The 19216-nt window shown below is 41.7% G+C and overlaps 2 protein-coding genes across 4 annotated transcripts in view; both read right to left on the bottom strand.

Moving 5' to 3' along the window:
- Positions 1-1048: 1048 nt before the first annotated feature.
- Positions 1049-14919, bottom strand: dmrta2 (DMRT-like family A2). 2 transcript variants are annotated; one of them, XM_025053126.1, is made up of 5 exons: positions 13415-14919; positions 10933-11025; positions 3469-3570; positions 3018-3410; positions 1049-2751 (listed from the first exon to the last, which is right to left on the bottom strand). In XM_025053126.1, exons 3-5 carry the CDS (start codon positions 3539-3541, stop codon positions 1856-1858), a joined length of 1362 nt encoding a protein of 453 aa, XP_024908894.1. In that variant the 5' UTR covers positions 3542-3570; positions 10933-11025; positions 13415-14919; the 3' UTR covers positions 1049-1855. The 2 variants fall into 2 exon arrangements, with proteins under 2 accessions (XP_024908894.1, XP_024908893.1); XM_025053125.1 differs by having other exon boundaries at positions 3018-3422; positions 3481-3570.
- Positions 14920-16292: 1373 nt separating this feature from the next.
- The window catches only part of faf1 (Fas (TNFRSF6) associated factor 1), a 51572-nt gene continuing 48648 nt past the window's right edge, over positions 16293-19216 (bottom strand). The window contains exon 19 of one of the 2 annotated variants that reach the window (XM_008335709.3): positions 16293-17060. In XM_008335709.3, the coding sequence (XP_008333931.1) occupies positions 16977-17060 (84 nt within the window). In that variant the 3' untranslated portion in view covers positions 16293-16976. The remainder of the gene's footprint in view (positions 17061-19216) is intronic. The other variant, XM_017031197.2, reaches the window with a different exon arrangement.

Genomic DNA, 19216 nt, shown 5'->3' with positions numbered 1-19216 from the left:
TAAAGGTGCTGTTCATTAATTCAAACTACTAAGAGTCATGTTTGTGTCGAGTCACGTGATGAGACAGACTCACAGCCAGAAGACATCAGTCATGGTGGTCACCCTGGTCAGGTCACTGGTCACTGGCTGCTGCAATAGAAGAACAGATAGATTCACACCAAGGTTGATTTAGAGTGAACAGTTAACCAAAGTCCACCTGAAAACAAATAGAGCTATAAATTATGATGAAGGAATTACTAAAACACGGAGTTACATTGGCGTTAGAGTAAATAAAATGTACTGACATAAACTGGCCGGCAGATGGCAGCCGTGTCATTTAGGAAAACCATTGTGCTTTGACAGCAGCAAATGTTCTGAATACTGGGAGCATCAGCAGCAAATACTGTTCATTCATTTATTTATTTATTTATACATACTAAACATCGGCACGTATTTTACTTTTACGTAAACACATTGTTTGATTTGATTTTTATACACTAATTTTCTTATCTGGATATAAAAGACCGCAGTCAAAGTGTATGGATTATAACGCTTGGGTTTTTTTTCCTTTTCTGCTGGTATTTGGATGGATGGACAGATATCTGGAACTCATTTCTCCTTTATTAGCAGATCTAAACTGACAAAGACATCAAGATAATCTGATGACAACATGTCATGACAGACAGGGCTGTGCCAAGGCCGCTTAGTGTGTGTTCTGGAGGTGAAAACAACCAGATCTAATAGTGTGTTTCCCATTCACACTTTTACGTCACAGTCAGCGTGGCCTGGTTCATATATATAAGATAAATATTTTATATTCGATTTTTTTAAAGAAAATAAATAACTAAAAATTCTGGACCTTTGTTTTTGAAGGACATAAATGTTCCATTCAATTTTGGCACTTGAAAAAAAAAGAAACTTTATGAAATATTGTTTCACCAATACAATCGGATCACGTCTAATCGGCTGTGTCTCATCTAAATTATTATTATTATTTATCTGTTATAAGATTCCTGGAATAGTTTCATCCATCGCCTAACCCTTAATAAAGACAGTTAAAATGGGTGAGTTTTCTTTAAAATAACATTTATTTTCCAGCATATTCATACAATGTGACAGCACAGTAACATGTGAAGAGGAACTGACTTGCACTTGAAGAAAAGTCGAAAAGCGCATTTCAGCATCTCAGCATCACCAAACATCGAACACAGGCAGAAGGAAAAGAGCTACAAAGCAATGTGAGAAAATTAAACAATAATAATAATAATACATAAGAAGGAAAAGGAAAAGTTTATGACATTTACAAAACGTGAGTTCAACTTTTACAGCAGGGTTAACAACCGCAAACTACGCGTTTTAATAACTTAATATTCTTATTTCAGCCTCGTGGGGAATGTATATAAAATGTGATATTTAAAAGTGTAATACATTTAGGAAAAGCTTTAAAATGTCTCTCGATATTTTTATATTTTTTATTTTAACCCAAGTTTAAAAAGAAAATTAAATGTTGCTGATTTAACATGTTTACTGACTTTATCAACATTTTCCCCTATAGTTCGGCCGTGATTTATTCATGAATTTATAAATATTAAGTTTTATGATATTTTATAGGCGGCAAAATACGATACATATGACTGAGGAATGTGGTCTAAGCTGTTGTAAGTCTAACATTAACTGATTCTGTCATTTTACTGATCAGTGAACCCCCCCCCCCCATCCCCCCCGTTCTTACAGCACTCCACTACAGGTCAGATAATTCTATAATGTACAGTATATACCTGTAGACACACAATACATGATATTGTCCAGAACATTCAACACCTGTTGTTACAAATACAACGGACGCGTCCGTGTCTCTGCGGTCAGTCCAGCAGCCTCACTGTTTGTCCGGCGTGTTGTTGACCAGAGGCCCGTACAGGCCGCTCGCATAGCCCTGCTCTTTGTGTAACAGTGTCCTGTCCCTTATCAGGTCGCTAAAGGCGTAGTCCATGGGGGGTCTGAAGCCCAGGGTGGGCATCAGCCCGGTGGTGGAGTAGGGCGTCATGAAGGCCAGTCCCCGGCTGTGCGCAGAGTAGGCCAGGCGCAGCGGGTTCAGTCCGAGGTGCGTTCCCAGAGGATAAGTGCTCGGGTCGGCACCGAAGTGCGGGGAGTTCGGCTGGAGAGGTGAAAACGCCGACCGGTTACTTAGCGTCATGGCCCCGGGTAACATGGGCCTCGTCGGGTTGGCTGTGGACGTGGAGGACGGCGGCGTCTGCTGCTGCTGCAGCTGCGCATTTTGGAGCATCCTCTCCGCCGTCCACGTCTCCTCCGGCCCGGGCTTGTTGGATCCGTGGCCGTCGCCGTTGTTGAGGATCTGCTCAATGGCCTGCACGACGTCCTTACCGCAGCCCTGCAGGACCAGCTCCAGGACGCTGCGCTTGTGGCTGGGGAACACCCGGGTCAGGATGTCGATGGCGTTCATGTGCCGGGAGGCCGCGGACGCCGGGGAGGGCTCCTGCTCGTCTTTGTCGGTCTCAGATCCGGAGTCAGAGCCGAGGGAGCTAACGGACCCGGGGGTGTCCCCGCCGTCTTTTAAAGGCTTGGACACCGGGGAGTTGATGAAAGACTCACTGTCTCCATTTTCCGAGCCTGAGCCTCCGTGCCGGGCGTCAGGAGAGGAGATGCCCGGGGCTGAGTCGCTCTCGGTGGACGCTGGTTTCCCCACAGACTGTTGGGAGGCAGAGCCGGAGAGCTGGCTCTTCGGAAACAGATCGTACTTCTGGATACTTGAGTCTGTGGACAGGGTCAGAAATGTCAAAGTTTTTAACTATTATTAAAAAAGTAATAACAACAAAAAATGTCCAATACAAATGGTAATAATACAACGAGTCCTTGAACTATACACGCATTTAAAAACACGTTTGTCGACCGTTAAAGACGCTAACTGTTTATCACGTGTTATAACATATGGAGTGTTTTAACGTTTAAACCTCTGTGACGTAGACACGGTCTGACACTTTAACAAACATCCTCCAGTGTGTTCATCCGTCCCTGCTTACCTGAGTTGCTCTCACTGCTGGCGGATCCATACACCTCGTAATTGGGTCGCGGAGGGATGATGCCGTTGGCCGCGGCCAGGGCCAGTCCCTCGGCGGTGCCGTAGAGCAGCTGCAGCTCCCGGGCTTCGTTCTCTTCCTGCGCCTGTTGTCTCCGCAGCGCCACCTGTGCCGCCATCACCCGCTGCCTCTCGGCGATCAGGGTGCACTTGGCGCACATGCAGTCCTTCCAGCGGCAGTAGCGCTTGTGTCCTTTCAGGGCGGAGACGACGCCGTGGTTCCTGCAGCGGGCGCACTTGGGCGTTCTCGGGTATTTGTCTGTGGCGCGCAAAAGCAGCGGAGGGCCGCGCAGCAGGTTGCTGGCCATGGACACCGGGATGGAGGCTGCCGCCGCGGGCGCACCCGCGGGGGGCAGTGTGCGCTAGTGGCCGTGGACGGCGTGTCCCCGGCGGCGCCGCAGCGGGGGCCGCTCCTGGGTGAACCTGAGAGGCAGAAGAGACTGAGGGGAGCTCCGGTCTCAGATCCATGCCCGTGATCCTCGCTGATATGAGAAGGACTAAAGTTTACAGGAGAAAAAGAAACGTTGCTGTGGGTGATGTTGGTCAGTCAGAAGGTGAGCTGGTCACATCTGCTCAGCTCCACATCTCTGGGCAACAGGTGAAGTCAGAGCTCGTCGAAGACCAAAAAAGCTGCAATCGAAACTCTGACGGAAAGAGTCCGAGGGCGACGCAAACACAGGAGTGGATACAGTGGAGATTAAATCCAGTCGGAGTCGGAGCAGAGAGGAGCGAGCGTTCCTCCCCCGGATGAGGAGAAAAGTGTCCAGGAGGAGCTGAGGTTGTTACTGAGCGCAGCCTGAGACACTAACTTCCTCCTGAGATGGTCAGTGGATACACCGCTCTCTCTCTCCCCCTCTCTATTGTTGCGCCTACGTTTTCATTAGACAAATTTGACAACAATGTGGCGTCTGTCATTGGCCAAAGGAGGAAGGAGCGATCTGATTGGCTTGCCTCTTTTTTGTCAACTGTGTCTACCTGACTTCTTTCTCCAACTATCAAGTGTTAAGAATCTGACGGGAGTTCCCGGAAAGCTCAAATCGATGCAGTGAATTTAAAAAAAAAAAGAAAGAAAAAGAAAAAAGAAAAGAAAAAACAGAAAAGAAAGAAAGAATTTGTGTAGGTTTTCCAACAGGAGTCCGTGTTCTACTGGTGACTGCAGTTTTATTACTAAAAAAGACTGGCGTGTTGCCAAACAAATTAGCCCTAAATTACAGGAGATGTGTCGGATTCATCTCATTTACTCTCTATAAAATATGTCCTCATATCATGTGATCGTTTACATGAACCTATGGCACTAATTACTTTTTTTTCTAACTACTGCGGCGTGATGCGTTCGATGTCGTCCTGCTGGAAGGTAAGTTTTTCCAACGTTTATTTCATTCGTTAAAACCTGGTTTATTTTACTCTGTGTGAGAAAGATCGCGATTTCTACTGCAGAAGAAATTGGTGATTAAATGAAATCTTCGTGATTTAAAGGAAAAGTCGACGCGCACATTTGAAGCTAATCCTGTTTATCATTATTTCACTTTGTTATATTATATTTTGAATTATTTTGTAATTAAATTGTGGTGTTTTATCAGGCTTGTTCTTGTACATAAAAAAATCATTTTTGAAATCAAATTAAAATAAGAGTTTAGACGTGGGAATAAATGTATCAACCATCCTGTGTCGTTCCTCGTTTAAATTCGTGGATTAAAAACCAAAATTTACTTCTTTTTTTCTGTAAATTATAATTGGATTGAAACAAAAATTCTTGACCTGAAAAAGTCTATTCTATTTAGGTTACATGTTAGGCAAGAGTTATATATGTAAAAATTTCAAAATAAAATATATATTTTTAAGAAAAACAATTTTTAAGTTAATAACGATTTTGAATTATGTATTGAATTATTAAACGTTTAAGCCCGACGTTATAATTATTAATAGCATTATTAACATTTGTAACATCCGAACCAGTGTTTATTAATAGCATTATTAACATTTGTAAAATCCGAACCAGTGTTGTCAGCAGACTGTAGGTGTGTATGACGGAACATAATAAGTAACATTAAATTTGAATGCTATGCTGATGAAAATACTCAGTGAACAGAGATTACGCGATGATAATAATAATAATGTTTCAATTTTTTATTGAATTATTTGTTTTACTAAATCGAAATAATCAAAATTAATTAATTTTATTAATCTAACTATATTTTTCAGTAATTAACTAGATCGAAAAAAACATTAAATATTGTTTCCCTTAAAAAGAAAAACAACAACAATTATTTCTAAATTATGAGCAGTACATTAGTGTGTCAGACAGAGAGACAGACGTGTGTTCTGTTATTTCTACCAGCAACATACTAGAAAGGAGGGAATGTGCTTTTGTTTATATAAATGGCTCTTGGTGTTATTTAAATGAGTCACACAAACGCATACGGACCCACGAAGGCACAGCGCGGCCGGAAACACCTGCTCCTTCATCACCTGTTTGTACAACAGCAAAACTAAAACTACCGTTCAGACATTTGATCCCAAGATAATAATGATAAAAAAAGGTTTGTAAACCAACAATTACCAGTCCACACCTAGAGTTTAACTCCCTGAAGGTAAAACCAACACAGACTCTACGACCAGTGATGGAGGAGCAGTTTCTGCTCCGTGCTGGTGCAGCTCTTCTCTCTCCTCTCTCCTCTGCTAGTTTCTGCTCCGTGCTGGTGCAGCTCTCCTCTCTCCTCTGCCTCCTAGGCTCATTGTTTACTTTCTGAATCACTGTAAGCAAATGCCATCTGTTTCCCTCGCCGCTGTCATCTGCACCTTAATTACCCAGCCAACAGGCTAATAGAGATGATATTAAAACTACATCTTTTTGACATTCAAAGTAATTATCTGCATCACGGCTGAAAACTGCCCTGCCTTCCTGCTTTGGTAAGAGGACAGTCACAAACTGCACAGGCGCACGACGGAGGAGCCGGTGGCCCACGGTGTCGTCTGTCAGGCTTAGAAGGTAGGAAGTATCAAATAATATATTAGAACCTGAATATGTTTAATTTCATACCGTGTTCTTCGGAGGAAAAGAAGGCATAGGAAAGGTAAGAATAAACCAAACAGGAAAAAATGATATAATATATTTCAGGTGGTGCTTTCCTCTGCACGGACACTGCCCTCCGTTTGTGTTTTCTCTTGTTTCTTTTTTTTTCTGACATTGACGTGTATTCTTATCTGTGGAAAATATTTTGAGAAAATACAAATTGTTCTATTTAAAGGATGAGAAATTGTTGTTTCTCAAAAACCCCTTGAAGAGCACGGTAGGGTTGGTCAGTGTGGAACAATCGAGGGACATCATTAATTCATTGTTAATTTAACGGCTGGTCTCCACTCATTAATGTTCCTGTGGGACATGCTTCGACCGAGTTAAAAAAAAAAAAGAATTAGAATAAAACCAAGGAATATTTAATGTGAATTACAACTGACTGCAGCAGCACAGGTGAGCGGGCAGGTGTGTTTTCACACAGCCAGTTAGAATCAGTGTTTTATCTACAATGGTAACGAACAGAGTTTACATCATAATGAAAAACTCAAATCACACACGGATCAAATCAAATAAATCTATTTGACGAGACCCTAACTTCCGGTCTAGGCTTAAAGAATTACGATTAAAACAAATTAAAACTTTTTTTAACTAATTATAATTTATTCCACTGAGCCGTGTTTATTTACTATGATATTTATCCATCGTCAAAACACCACATTTAATATTGAACTGCGGTTTTTAAAGCTTTTTTTTAATTTTCGGGTGTTATATAGTTTATTATCCCTGCTGCTCCAATTAAAAAATGTCCCGCGTGCAATTAACAGTGACTGTGGGCACTTAGAAAACCCGACATTCTTTTAACCACTTCATTAGGCCCATGCATCAAAAAACTACGCCATGCTTTCATTTCTTTCATAAAGGCTACAGACGAGTGGGGTTTTAACACCCTTTTAAGATGACAACAAAGGCCATGCTTGACCCAACATATGTAGCAGCATGTTTCCGCTGGCCCTGCACCCCCGGTGCGGCTTTCTAGCGGCCTCTCCTGCCGTCGCTGCCCCGCCTGCAGCCCGCCTGGCCCCGGCTCCCCTCCCGCGCTCTCCCGCCGCAGCAGCCGGCTCATCACACAGAGGCAGAGGTTAGAGTAGCAGTTAGACAAGGGGCCAGGGAGAAAGGAGACCTGAGAGGGGTGAGGGGGAGTGGGGGGGTGGACGGGGCAGGAGGGAGGAGGGGGCACTCAACTATTTACACGCCTGACGAGCACACACCGAGCAGGCCCGGGCCCAGAGACAAGAGGCTGTTAACCTGCCACTTCACACCAGCAGCTCCGTGGGCCGACCGGGGGAAGGAATCAGGGCTGAATGCATTCCTTTAAAGGCAGAGTCAGAGCAGCAGAGAGGGTCGGACCCACATGAGACCCCCTGCTGGCCAGGTTTATAACCTGCTCTTACACACGGCCACGCACAAAGGCTGCGCGTGCATGTGCAATCTGAAATGAAGACGTGTTAAATAAGCATTTTTGGCGGCGGAAAACTGCAGCATCATTGGCACAATTTGGAAAAGGAGCCAGTGGGAAACCAACAAAAATCCCAGAATGCATTTAGTCAACATTCCCATATCCCAATTTAACCTTTTATTTTAGCAAGGTGTTCAGAGACAGACAAAACGACCGACAAACGCTGCAAAAAAAAAAAAAAATACAGTTTGCTAAATACGAAGAGTTTCGGACAACATTTTAAATTATTTCTGATTTCTAAATTATTTATGTTTTTCTTCGTTAAATCAACATTTCTTAATTCTAATTTAGAAGGCTTATTTAATTTATACGTTAAATAAATATTAACAATAAAGAAATTAAGTCGAAAGTTAAAAACTCTTGGATTTATCTTTCAGTTTTTCTCCTAATATGAGAACACAGTTTAAAAGTAAAGCTTTTGTGTAGCGATAATTTTAAATAAGAAATGCTTATAATAAGAATGTTGGACTTTTAGACAAAAATAATTGCTGAGGTTCACTGAACGGTAGAAATCCATAAAGAAAAGTTAACGTGACAAGAGTAAGGAATAGTTTAAAAAATATTTTGAAGACATTTCAGACCGAGAAAACTTTGACTTCTCCTTCAGAGAAAACCTCTAAACCAGACAGTTAATTAAAGCCATAGTCCAATCCAAACCGGAAGTCAGTGGCGACTGAAGAGTTGTTATTGTCTGTGATTGATGTCTGTACAGTGGGAAACAATGACGCGGCAAGGTTACACCAAAAATAAACAATTAAAACATGAAATGTTACAAATATAACCAGGTTTAGGTTTTGTGCAACAATTTATATTTAGAAGTCCTGACTGTTTCTACTATAAAAACAATCAACTGGTTCTCTGTTTAAACAATTGAAAATAGTACAAAATCATATAACAATAGAATGAAATATAAAGTTAGTCCCTGTGATAGAAAATATTTGCCTTATATTTGGACAAGACAAATGTAATCAGTGCAAATTTTGAATATAATTTATTTTATTGATTACAGTACTATTTTTTAAGGGCTTACAACAGCGCCCCCTCCGTCGTAGTGCCTACCGCATAAGTGTATGGTTGACGGCAGCTCTGTGTAAGGGTTAAGATGAGGGAATCTGTAGGAAAGAACAGGGAATCTTGTAAGAGTGGGCTTTAAAACTGGATGAGGATGAGAGGTTCATCAGTGAAGATGAAGCAGAAATACTTTGAGATATTTGCCCCAAAAACTGCAGTCTTACTACAAAGGAGTACGCAACGTTGTTTTTAGGCAAAAAAAAAAGGTAAATTGAAAATTCTGTCACTGACAAATCTTCTCCACACAGTAACAGACGTCAAGTGTCCTCTGCCAATGACACCAAATGTCATCAGGTTTGTGATGAAACAAAACATCTGTACAGATGATCAAATAACAAATATAAGAGTTGAAATATGTAAGCTACAATGGTGACTAAATACAGAAAAAATAAAAATAATTTCAATAAATGACAAAGGATAATCTGGACGCTGCTCAAAGATTAGCACTGACCTCTGGCTGAAAAGACTTGACCTCTCAGCTACTAGAAGGACACTTATCTAAAGATGAAGGATAATCCTAGCAGACATATGAATATTTTATTAAAAAAAAAAAACATTTGAAGAGAGCCTTGAAATAACTCTGCCCTCCTCTCTGACTCCGTCCCTGCCGTTGTAGGCCCTCAGGCTAGTTTAGCAGGGATTATCTTTCTTTAATGAATGGGCTACAAGTATTCATCAACACTGCCAGATTACTGGGCTTCCTTCTGCAGGGTTCAATATAACTCCGCTGCGTGTGTGTGTGTGTGTGTGTGTGAGTCTGTCAGACGGACAGAGTGGAGAGAGAGAGAGAGCCAATTAAAATACACTCTCCCCTGCTCTCTCTCCCTCCACATCTGCCTCCTTTTTTCTGCACCAAGCAAAGGCACAGAAAAGAAGGAAGCTGATGAATAGCCGCTCATTGAGATCACAGATGGAGTATGGCTTTCTCTTTGCTCGAAATTTGAGAAACACCATTGTCCCCAATCAAAACTCAATGTGTTGGTCGACAATGGTGCCGGCTTTGAGCTGCGCCGCTTCAATTGGCCTTGTTTTTGAAACTTGAAGTGTTCCGCACAAAGACTTGGATGTGAGCACTGCTGCTGCTGCTCCTCTGTGTGTGTGTGTGTGTTTAAAAAAAGAAAAACAATTAATATGAAGCTGTAATTACTCCCCTCCACACCACTGCACCCATTCAGCAGCCCACTGGTCCATTTATTGCTTTATTCCATGCCGTTGATAATCCGAATACCACAGCTTTTTAATACAAGGCCTCTGTGTCTGAAGGAACGGCTCCAGAAAGAACTCACTGATGGAGCAGAGACATATTCTTATACACAAAATATTTAAAAAAGGGACATTTTCCGGTGTGGATGTTTTATAAGGCTCTATTTTGACTTTTACAATATATTTTAAATGTATTACTAGAAAAAGGGACATTTTCCGGTGTGGATGTGTTCTTTGGTGTGACATCAGAATCAAATAAGTGTTTTTTAATGTAATTTTGTAAAGTGAAATGTTATGTCTGAGTTAATATTTTAACGGACTCTTTGGTGTGACATCAGAATCAAATAATAAAGTGGTTTTTTATGTAATTTTGTAAAGTGAAATGAGCCGTTTCCTCCAATGACATTTATCAGTTAAATAAATATGTCAGATATACAGTTCATCATAAATATAAAGTAAATTAACCTTGTGTCGAATGAGTCAGAATTATTAATATTCCAAATAATAAATTGAAGCAGTAGAGATAGGAAAATTCATAATAAACAAATATTTTGTTTGAATTGAATTACCTTAATATAAAATCTTTTAAAAGGGACAAACAATTTGCAAAAAACAAACGTCATTTTCTAATTCAAAAATATGAAAAATAATTTTTAAGGGAAAGGAAAAATCTGTTGTTTTTTTACCTACAACCTATTATTAATTATTGACCATTTGTTGAAAAAGCAAAGGGACAAAGAACAGAAAAATATGTTTTGAATGACAAACCTAGCTGATCGAAATCTGTTAGACATAAGTATTTTAATAAATGTAATCTGCCTGTGATGCACCCTTAAATAAAGTCAGGTCAAAAGCTCAACCTATGCTCTTCAGTTAGCAGGTTCCCTGGTGGAAAGTTTATATTTGGTGTAAAATGAACATTAACTAGAGGCTCTGTCACTGCTGGAAACGGCTGGATGATGGACCAAGTATTCCATGAACTTCAGGAGATTTTAATTTGTTCTTTATGCAAAGAAAACTGAAAAAATAAAGAACAGAATTTTGATCTCTCACCATTGGCAGTCGAACTCCATGTAAAACGTCTTGTGATGTCAGAAGAGTCTCTTTGAGTACAGGCCGACGGTGGAAACTGTGTGACAGCTGAGTCTGTAAGGTAAAAACAGATATTTGTGTCAGAAATGCAGGAGGGTTTACTGTGTTTGGTAACTGCACTGTAAGAGTTTCAATACAACAAATATTCTGTTGTCATTTCACATCTGGATTCAACATTTCCCTTAAACTAATCTGATAAATCTTTACATTTTCAGCATCTTCCAGTCCTTCAGAAATCTGTCTATTTTTATCATTATTTATCAACAATATCTGTGTTTGTGAGGAACACCTTGATGTTACAGGAAACCACCACAGAAATCAACACAAACAGGGAAAATAAATTAAATTCTTTCACACGTATTATTTGCGAATGAGTCTAAATTAGACTTTTGTGTTTTTGGCTTTGAAGAGCAGCGCCAACCTAATTGGTGTTTCATTTGTTTCCTGAAGAACTCTCCCCAGAGACGATATAAAGAACTAAAAAGTTCCAGACCAACACATTTAGCCGTTAAAGAATTTAAAGGCATATTTTATTGGATTATGAACATGGCTACAGACAGAATGTCCTTCTCTCGTCCACCACTAAAATCGAGGACCCTTTGAGTCCATTGTGTGATTAACAAACAGTGGTGTGAACACTCAGAGACACAGAGAGGGAGAGGTGACCCTCCTTTTGTGCTCATCCAACAGTTTAAGCTGCACAGATTCTGTTTCTTTGGGCCGGGCCTTCGTCTGAGAAAGTAAACTGGGGGCTGACCCTTCAGGGTTATGCCAGTCTGGGACACAAGTGGAGATCCTGTGATTCTGGGGAGCTGCTGTGCCCTGAGATTTGAGCGGCTCCCACTTCAAAAGGAGGGAGGAGAGCTGACTTGTATCAGGAATTTTGTTCCCTCAGCAGTGGGCTGCATTCTTGACCCCTGAGGAGCTGCTTAAACATCACCGACGCTTTTCCTTCCTTTGTCCTGGAGAGAATCAGGACAGAAACCTGATGTTGCTACCGCTGAATCTGTGTCCCTGGAAGCTGGAGGAGTAAAGCTCATTACCACACAAGACACCTTCACACCCCCCCCACACACACACATGTGTCACGTCTAACGGCTGCTGACACTGATTAAGACATCGAACCAAAGTTTGACTCACACGTCAAAGAACGGCTGATTTAACGGAGGAGAGTGAAGTCAACAACTCAATTCTTTCTATTACAGGTCGACTTATGTGACACTCACACTTCAAATACTTAGTCACCCATTATATTTGAAATAAAAAAGGCAAAGACTTTAAACTAACATCTTTGAACGTCCTCCTTAAAAAACTACAAATATAATAATAAAATAATGCTGATAAACTTCAGTCGATGTAACATCTACATAAAGTCAAACAGATTCCAGCAGAACGCCCACAGTTTCTCTCCAGTTAAATGTTAGCAGCTTAGTTAGTTCTATGGCTTAATGCAAGTAAAAAATAAAGACCTATCCAAAGTGTGGGGCGGGCCCCCCAGTGGGCACAAAGGTAATGCAGGGGTGGTGTCAAAATGGCAAAGAACTTTTTATTTCAACAATTAATTGATTTTATAACAGGAAATTGCACTGATTATTTTTGTCCAGTGAGAACGTTAGCTTGTGTTGTTTAAAAGAATGTTCAGAAGCAGTATCTGTGAAAGAGTTGACCCTGGGTTGGGGGTGGGGGGGCAATAATCCTCTCTACAAAAGGGGGCGGTAGGGTTGCAGGAAATGTTTGGGGATTTATGGCCCAACAATTCTGAGCTGGTTTACATGCCAATGTGTCCCTTTCTGGAGTCTCTTTGACAAAATGTATTATTATTAATTATCAGCGATCATTAAATCTGTCTCTGACTCCTGGTCATTCTAGTCTTTTATTTTATACTGTTCCTTTTCAATCTCAGCCTCAATAACTGATGAAAATCAATTTAAAGAGAGTTTGTTCAGGTTTACGACAAAACAAAAGCCCCGTCACCATCTGTACCTGCAGAGGAGCAAAACAACCTGGCTGCCTGTGCACATTCATGTCCACGAGCTGTGTGTGTGATAGAAACAGTCATTTCACACATGACAGAAGCTGTGTGTGTGTGTGTGTGTGTGTGTGTCTACATGCAAGAAGCAGACTCTGACTCTGACAGACAGGCAGAGGTGCACCTGTCTGTGTCTGCGTGAAGACACACCCGTTTGTTTTTTACGCTCACTGAGCTCCTGGCCTCACCCTCTCCTCTCTCATGCCTGGAGCAGCAGCAGCAGCAGCAGCAGCAGCAGCAGCACAGTGACGTGTGTCACACTGAGCTGTTCAATAACCTCTGACCACACTGACTACATGTACAGCTGCTGGGAAAGTCACACATCTCTGATTTACAGTCATGTAGTATTAATATTCTGACTCTATAGTTATATAAATAATACAAAGACGTCCTTGGTGATGACAGTAGACCCACCTGTGAGGATGAACTGCTGAATTTGTCACAACCATAGTTTCAGGAGCGGATCTTCCCCACACAGGCGGCCATGTTGGATCACCATGTTTGTAAATTGGCCTACAAGAAACAAACTGATGAGGTGAGGAATCTAAATTAACAAGAGTCTGTAATCTTTACAACTTAATGAAACTCGACAAACTTACCATAATATGTACCTTAATACCTGTAACATGAAGTACACCAGGTGTATGCAGTTCAGTATTTTGTTGCCACAGCAATGAATGTTTTATTTTGTCTGTTGTTTTTTATAGTTGAGGTCACAACTAAACCCTACTTCCACTGCAAATTGCCTTAAAACACTAGCCCCCAAAATGGGGGGCGCCCCCCGCCAAGAGGGCAGAGAACTTGTACAGAAAGGGCACAGCAATACATTTACATTTGGATGTTTTCTTTAAATGATTTCTAATTTAATTTGTTCAGATTAGGAGCTACAGCGTTTCAAAGTTCAGAGAAGCAAAAGCTGAGAATGTGTCGACGTAGAGTTTGGAAAAAGTCCCAGCTGCAAAAGTAAATGAGATATTAAAAAATAAAAACAGTATTTTTTTGTTTTTCTTCTCAACTGCTCACATTAGGCTCGACGGTTGAACAGTGGATGTCACATTCATTTTTCCTAAGAAGAGACAGACGGCTGCACATACGACGTGTCATGAAATGTTTCTTTCTCACACACTCACACTGCGCCTTCAGCAACATCTCCTGTCTGGTCAAACCTGGGGAAGTCCAGATGACTGAGCACATCAGGTCCCTCACTCCTGCCGTGAGAAAATCACTCTCACTGACTCACACTCCCACACACACTCACACACACACACCTGAGAATGCTTGTGCAACTCCCTCACATGTGCACAAATGTAACTGACATTTCCAGACTGATGAATTTAGGTGACATTTAAGTTTCCGTTCTTTAATAAACAGGAGATTGTGGAGATAACCGTCTGTTCTGTCCCACAGGAACTGAGCCAAGGACTGCATTTTAAAATTGGACCAAAACACACTTTCTTTCCAAACTAGTTATAACTGATCAAAATCAACCCACAGATAATTGGAGCCCTCTGGAGAAATTTTACTTTTTTTTGTTATTGTCTAAACTACACTGTTCAGTATTGAATTACATGTTTAAATTCAACCCAATTTATTGGAAACATCACTGGACACCAACTACCATTAAATGACCATCAGGATAATAAGGTTTTTGTGATGATCATTAAACTGGGAGTGAATTATTATAATTATTAATAATGAATAAGGAAGTTGATCAAATCAATCACTGAGAACATAAATAGGAAAATAAAACAAATGTAGTGACCAGTTTGGGACATTTAACGTCACCTAAAACCCTTTCATTTGAGTTCTGGAAATAGACAGCAGTAACGTTATTCCACAGACGACGAGCTGAAGACCCAGAGAAGAAGAGCTGAAGACCCAGAGAAGAAGAGCTGAAGACCCAGAGAAGAAGATGAAGACCCAGAAGCTGAAGACCCAGAGAAGAAGAGCTGAAGACCCAGAGAAGAAGAGCTGAAGACCCAGAGAAGAAGAGCTGAAGACCCAGAGAAGAAGAGCTGAAGCAGCTGATGATCTGCTGATGAGAAAAATGAAACCCTTTTGTGACATTTAACAGTGGCTTTGCTACGACTGCAGCTTGTCTGAGTCCCCCCTCCATCAAATCCTCTGTATCTGGGTCACTTCAGTCAGTAGTTCCTGTTGTTGGTGGTACTTTTTGCCTGCCGAGGTTCTTAAACTTTGCTTTTAGCTGACAGAGGACAGATGGAGGGCTAAGCTGCAGCGATATCTCCCCACTGAAGAGGGGGAAATTAGCTGCAGCGTGGCTGATGTTACCATGTGGCGGGGGAGTGAGCACACTGAGTCATTTGTGAAGAGAAAGAGGAAAAAGTTTTGCCCAGGGCAACAGAGGGTGTGACGTGCCGACGATCAGCTGTGATAACTCCGACTTTACACTGACTGCCATAAGTCACTGAAATAAAGCCGCAACTTAAACAACAAGCCAGTATGAAAATAACCAAACACTCAGAGGTCAGCTGTGTGTACAGAGCAGACAGTACGAAGGTCCATATCATTAATATACAAGTCAAGCCATATATTTTCCAGTAAAGGAGCACTAGCTTTTTGAAAGTGTGTTCCTCGGCTCATTACTTCCCACCACTCTGCTGCTCACCACAGTATTGCAGTTGTACTGCTTATGTGCAGTGCACAGTACATGACGTTGACTCCTCCATTGTACTTGTGCCGAATGCGGCTTTATTTCAATAAACATACAGCAGTCAGAGTACCGATGTATGGCTAACACTAAATAGCAAACGAGTTTAGCAACGAAACAATATCAACCAAAAAACAACTGAACCACAATTCCATCAGAAGGCCTTAAACTGCAGAGGATTAGTGAGATATAAATAAATGATGAGTTTAAAACCTGTCACCCTCAGGTCCACGGACCTGTAGTAAAGACTCACATGTGAGTGCGTCTGATTTAAACAGATTGTTGAGACAGATTAATGTTCATATTTATATATTTTTTTACAATGTATATCAAACTAAAGCTAATACAGCATCAAACATAAAAAGAATCATGTGGGAAAAAACTGAAAACTGAGCAATCTGTTGGCCTGTGGAGCAGTGGATGTTAAAACCGTGGGGAGCTGAGAGTGTCGTGGCGCAGCAGATGCCGTCGGGGTGTGCACCCCTTCACATCCTATTCCTGGCAGAGAAACAGCAAGCGGGAGGGGTGGAAGGAGGAAAAGGAGGGGAGAAAGGGTGTGGGAAGAGGAGTTAGGAAGATAAAAGAGGGGGAGAAATACAGGTGGAGATCAAACAGCCCAGATTTCTGCAGGGCAACATCCCTTGCAGTTTATTTTATTTTTCATATTTTTTTTTTAAATTTTATTTCAAACACAAAAACCATGATTTAAAAAAAGCAGCCTCGGTGAGTTGAATGTGGAAACGACAGGAGAGAAAAGTTCTTGTTCTGATTTGGACAAAAATGTTTCTGTACTCCGTCTCAAGTTTGTGTTGCGAGAGGAAACAGTGGCTAGGACATTTTTTTGTGTGTGTATTTCTGTCATTACGTGTGTTTTTGTACGGTGATGTTTTCTTTCTTTTTTTTTTTTTCTTGGCTGTGTGCTTGTAGTGAATCCGTCTTTGCTCCTCTACTTAAACACATGTACACAGGATGTTCATGTTTTGTGACCAGGCCAAGGGCAGAGAAGCTTACATGACTGTGAGTGTGTGTGTGTGTGTGTCACTGGATGTGCATGCCACTGTATTTATGTATGAGGTGTGTGTGTGTGTGTGTGTGTGTGTGTGTGTGTGTGTCTATTCACTGCAGGCCCAGTTTAAAAGTAGATGAGGGGTCATGCTGGGTGACTACTCAGTGTGTGTGTGTGTGTGTGTGTGTGTGTGTGTGTGTGTGTGTGTGTGTGTGTTTCCAGCCAGGTCATCAGTCAGTCAGTCAGTCAGTGAGTGAGTGAGTGAGTGAGTCTTCTTGGCTAATGGGAGGGCCACGTCCCTATTCTTTAGCCTCCAGGAAGAGTGTCTCCTGTGGAAACAGCTTGGCCTCCAGCAGAGTTGAACCAGGATCTAACTGTGTGATCTGAGAGGACGACAGGAGAAACACAACACAGTGAAGGGTTGCTGAGCAAACTGTGACATAAGAAACGGCTTCTGTCATGAGTCATGTTAACGGTCTAAAGAAAAGTCATTTAGTACATGCATCAAAAAACTTGACACAGACAAAGACAATTGTTTACATGTACCCAAATGTAACAACTTATTGACCTTTGTACAGACAGACACTGTCCACGTTTGAACTGTCCCTGTGGGGCACTGTGTGCTTTCTTTCTCGATTAACTCCAGTGTTGTTGTTTTTCACATGAAATGAAATAAAATCACTTTTTATCTAGCATTATTATTTGATGTTTATTTTTTAATCCCATTGTGGACCGGATTGGACAATTCGGTGGGCCGGATTTGGCCCACGGGCCGCCCGTTGACGATCATAGATATACAGCAACCAGAGTTTCAAATTTGTTTACACTGTTTGCACAAAGGACTGAAGGTAGGTCATTGTTTTGACCATCATTTGAAAGTATAATACGACATCTTTGAAGAGTTAACTTGGGAGCGACAAACGTGTCTTTAAATCAATTACAGACTAGTCATCATGACTCCTGCTCTGATGTGTGAGCATCGTAGTAGTACTGTGAGTAGAGAGGATGGACCGTGCTGTGTAGTGGTGAAGACTAATAATGACCAGTTAGACCAAAGGTCAACCAGAGGACAAAAACCACAGAACAGAGCAGAGACACATTTACCTGTTTTTATTACTTCACCAAAAAATCTATTGTCCAAAAGACAACACATAAACAAGTACCACCCACAACGGAGCTGATTGAGTTATCGCCACGAAGGAGGTCTGACCTGTGTGTGTGTTTTCGTGTTTTCTTTTCTTTAAGGACAGGACAATCTGACACTCTCTTTCTATGACACCACCACCCCTGTGGGCCTCTTAGCTTATGTGAGCTAATCACTGGTCGGGTTGTGTTACATCGAGCCAATCTAACACCTGGGCTGACTGGGTGAGGTGGTGTGACACGGAGACGTGTCCCGGGCTTAACTGATGACTGCTGCGCTGCCCCTCTTATTAGGGCCTCACAGCGGGATAATTAACCAGCTCGCTCTACCTGCAGCAGAAGGTCAGGGGGCACGCTGAGCATTGGTTAAAGTTGACCTCACAAACAGCAGTCATAAATAAAGGACCAAACACCGAACCAGGCTGAACTGAATTTAGAAACAGACGGGGATTATTAATTCCTTAGATCTATCTCCATTGCAGCTAAAATGAGCCCCCACCCTAAAGAATAAAAAAAACAAAAACATGGGTCACAGACATATACATATACTATATACATATATGTTGATATATGTAGACCATACATACATATGTATGTATGTGTGTGTGTATATATGTATATGTGCTAAAATGTAGCAAACTGACTTGTTAGCAAAACACCTGGAATCTTAAAATTAACCAAACCTGGAACCAGATTAACCAAAATCTGATCGTCATGACAAAAATGTATTGATTTTACAGGGACACAGCCCCCTGAAGCACTTCTGCTGCTTTAGCACTGCCTTATTGGATGCTGCTGTGTTGTGTCACTTGCCTATTTGCAGTGTACACATGAAACAACACAGATATAAACAGATATAAACATACATCGAGGCGGACGGTGACCTTTAATTACCTGATTGGAGCTTTGATCAATCTCTGCAGAGTAACTAAGATCAGTTTTAAATAGTATGCTCTGAAAAAGTGCTGTGAGTTCGTGCTGGAGATAATTAATACAATCTGCACATTGACTTGTTTTAGGTGTTCAAAGGAAGAGCGAGAAGAGGGTGTTAAAACACACACACAAGAAGGCACAATAAATTAAGGAGAGGTGAGGAGGATATATCAGCGTCGGGCCACCTATCCATCTCCCCCGGGGGTTTGGAAATGTCACACCGTGTACACTTTGGCGGCCTTTGACTCCTCGTCTTTCATCTCTCCGTCCTAATTTCAACGTGTCATTTAGACTCTTGACTTCTCAGCAGGTTCCTGGGGAGCCTGGTGCAGGCAGGGAGGGGCTGCTACACCAACCTTCTGCCCATCACCTAGTCAACTGCCTCATAGCACAGCAGGGGAACGAGACGATATGAGGAGAAATGAAGTGTGTGTGTGCGTGTGTGTGCGTGTGTGTGTGTGTG

This window comes from Cynoglossus semilaevis, chromosome 2 (genome assembly GCF_000523025.1).
Source record: "Cynoglossus semilaevis isolate Cse_v1.0 chromosome 2, Cse_v1.0, whole genome shotgun sequence".
NCBI lineage: Eukaryota > Metazoa > Chordata > Actinopteri > Pleuronectiformes > Cynoglossidae > Cynoglossus > Cynoglossus semilaevis.
This window is presented reverse-complemented; position numbering and strand designations above follow the sequence as displayed.

Coding starts and splice junctions, on each gene's coding strand:
- dmrta2 (XM_025053126.1), bottom strand. CDS start 3,541: ATGGATCTGAGACCGGAGCTCCCCTCAGTCTCTTCTGCCTCTCAGGTT. Junction 3,411..3,468: donor AGGAGCGGCCCCCGCTGCGG/CGCCGCCGGGGA, acceptor CCGCGGGTGCGC/CCGCGGCGGCAGCCTCCATC. Junction 2,752..3,017: donor CAGCAGTGAGAGCAACTCAG/GTAAGCAGGGAC, acceptor CCCTGTCCACAG/ACTCAAGTATCCAGAAGTAC.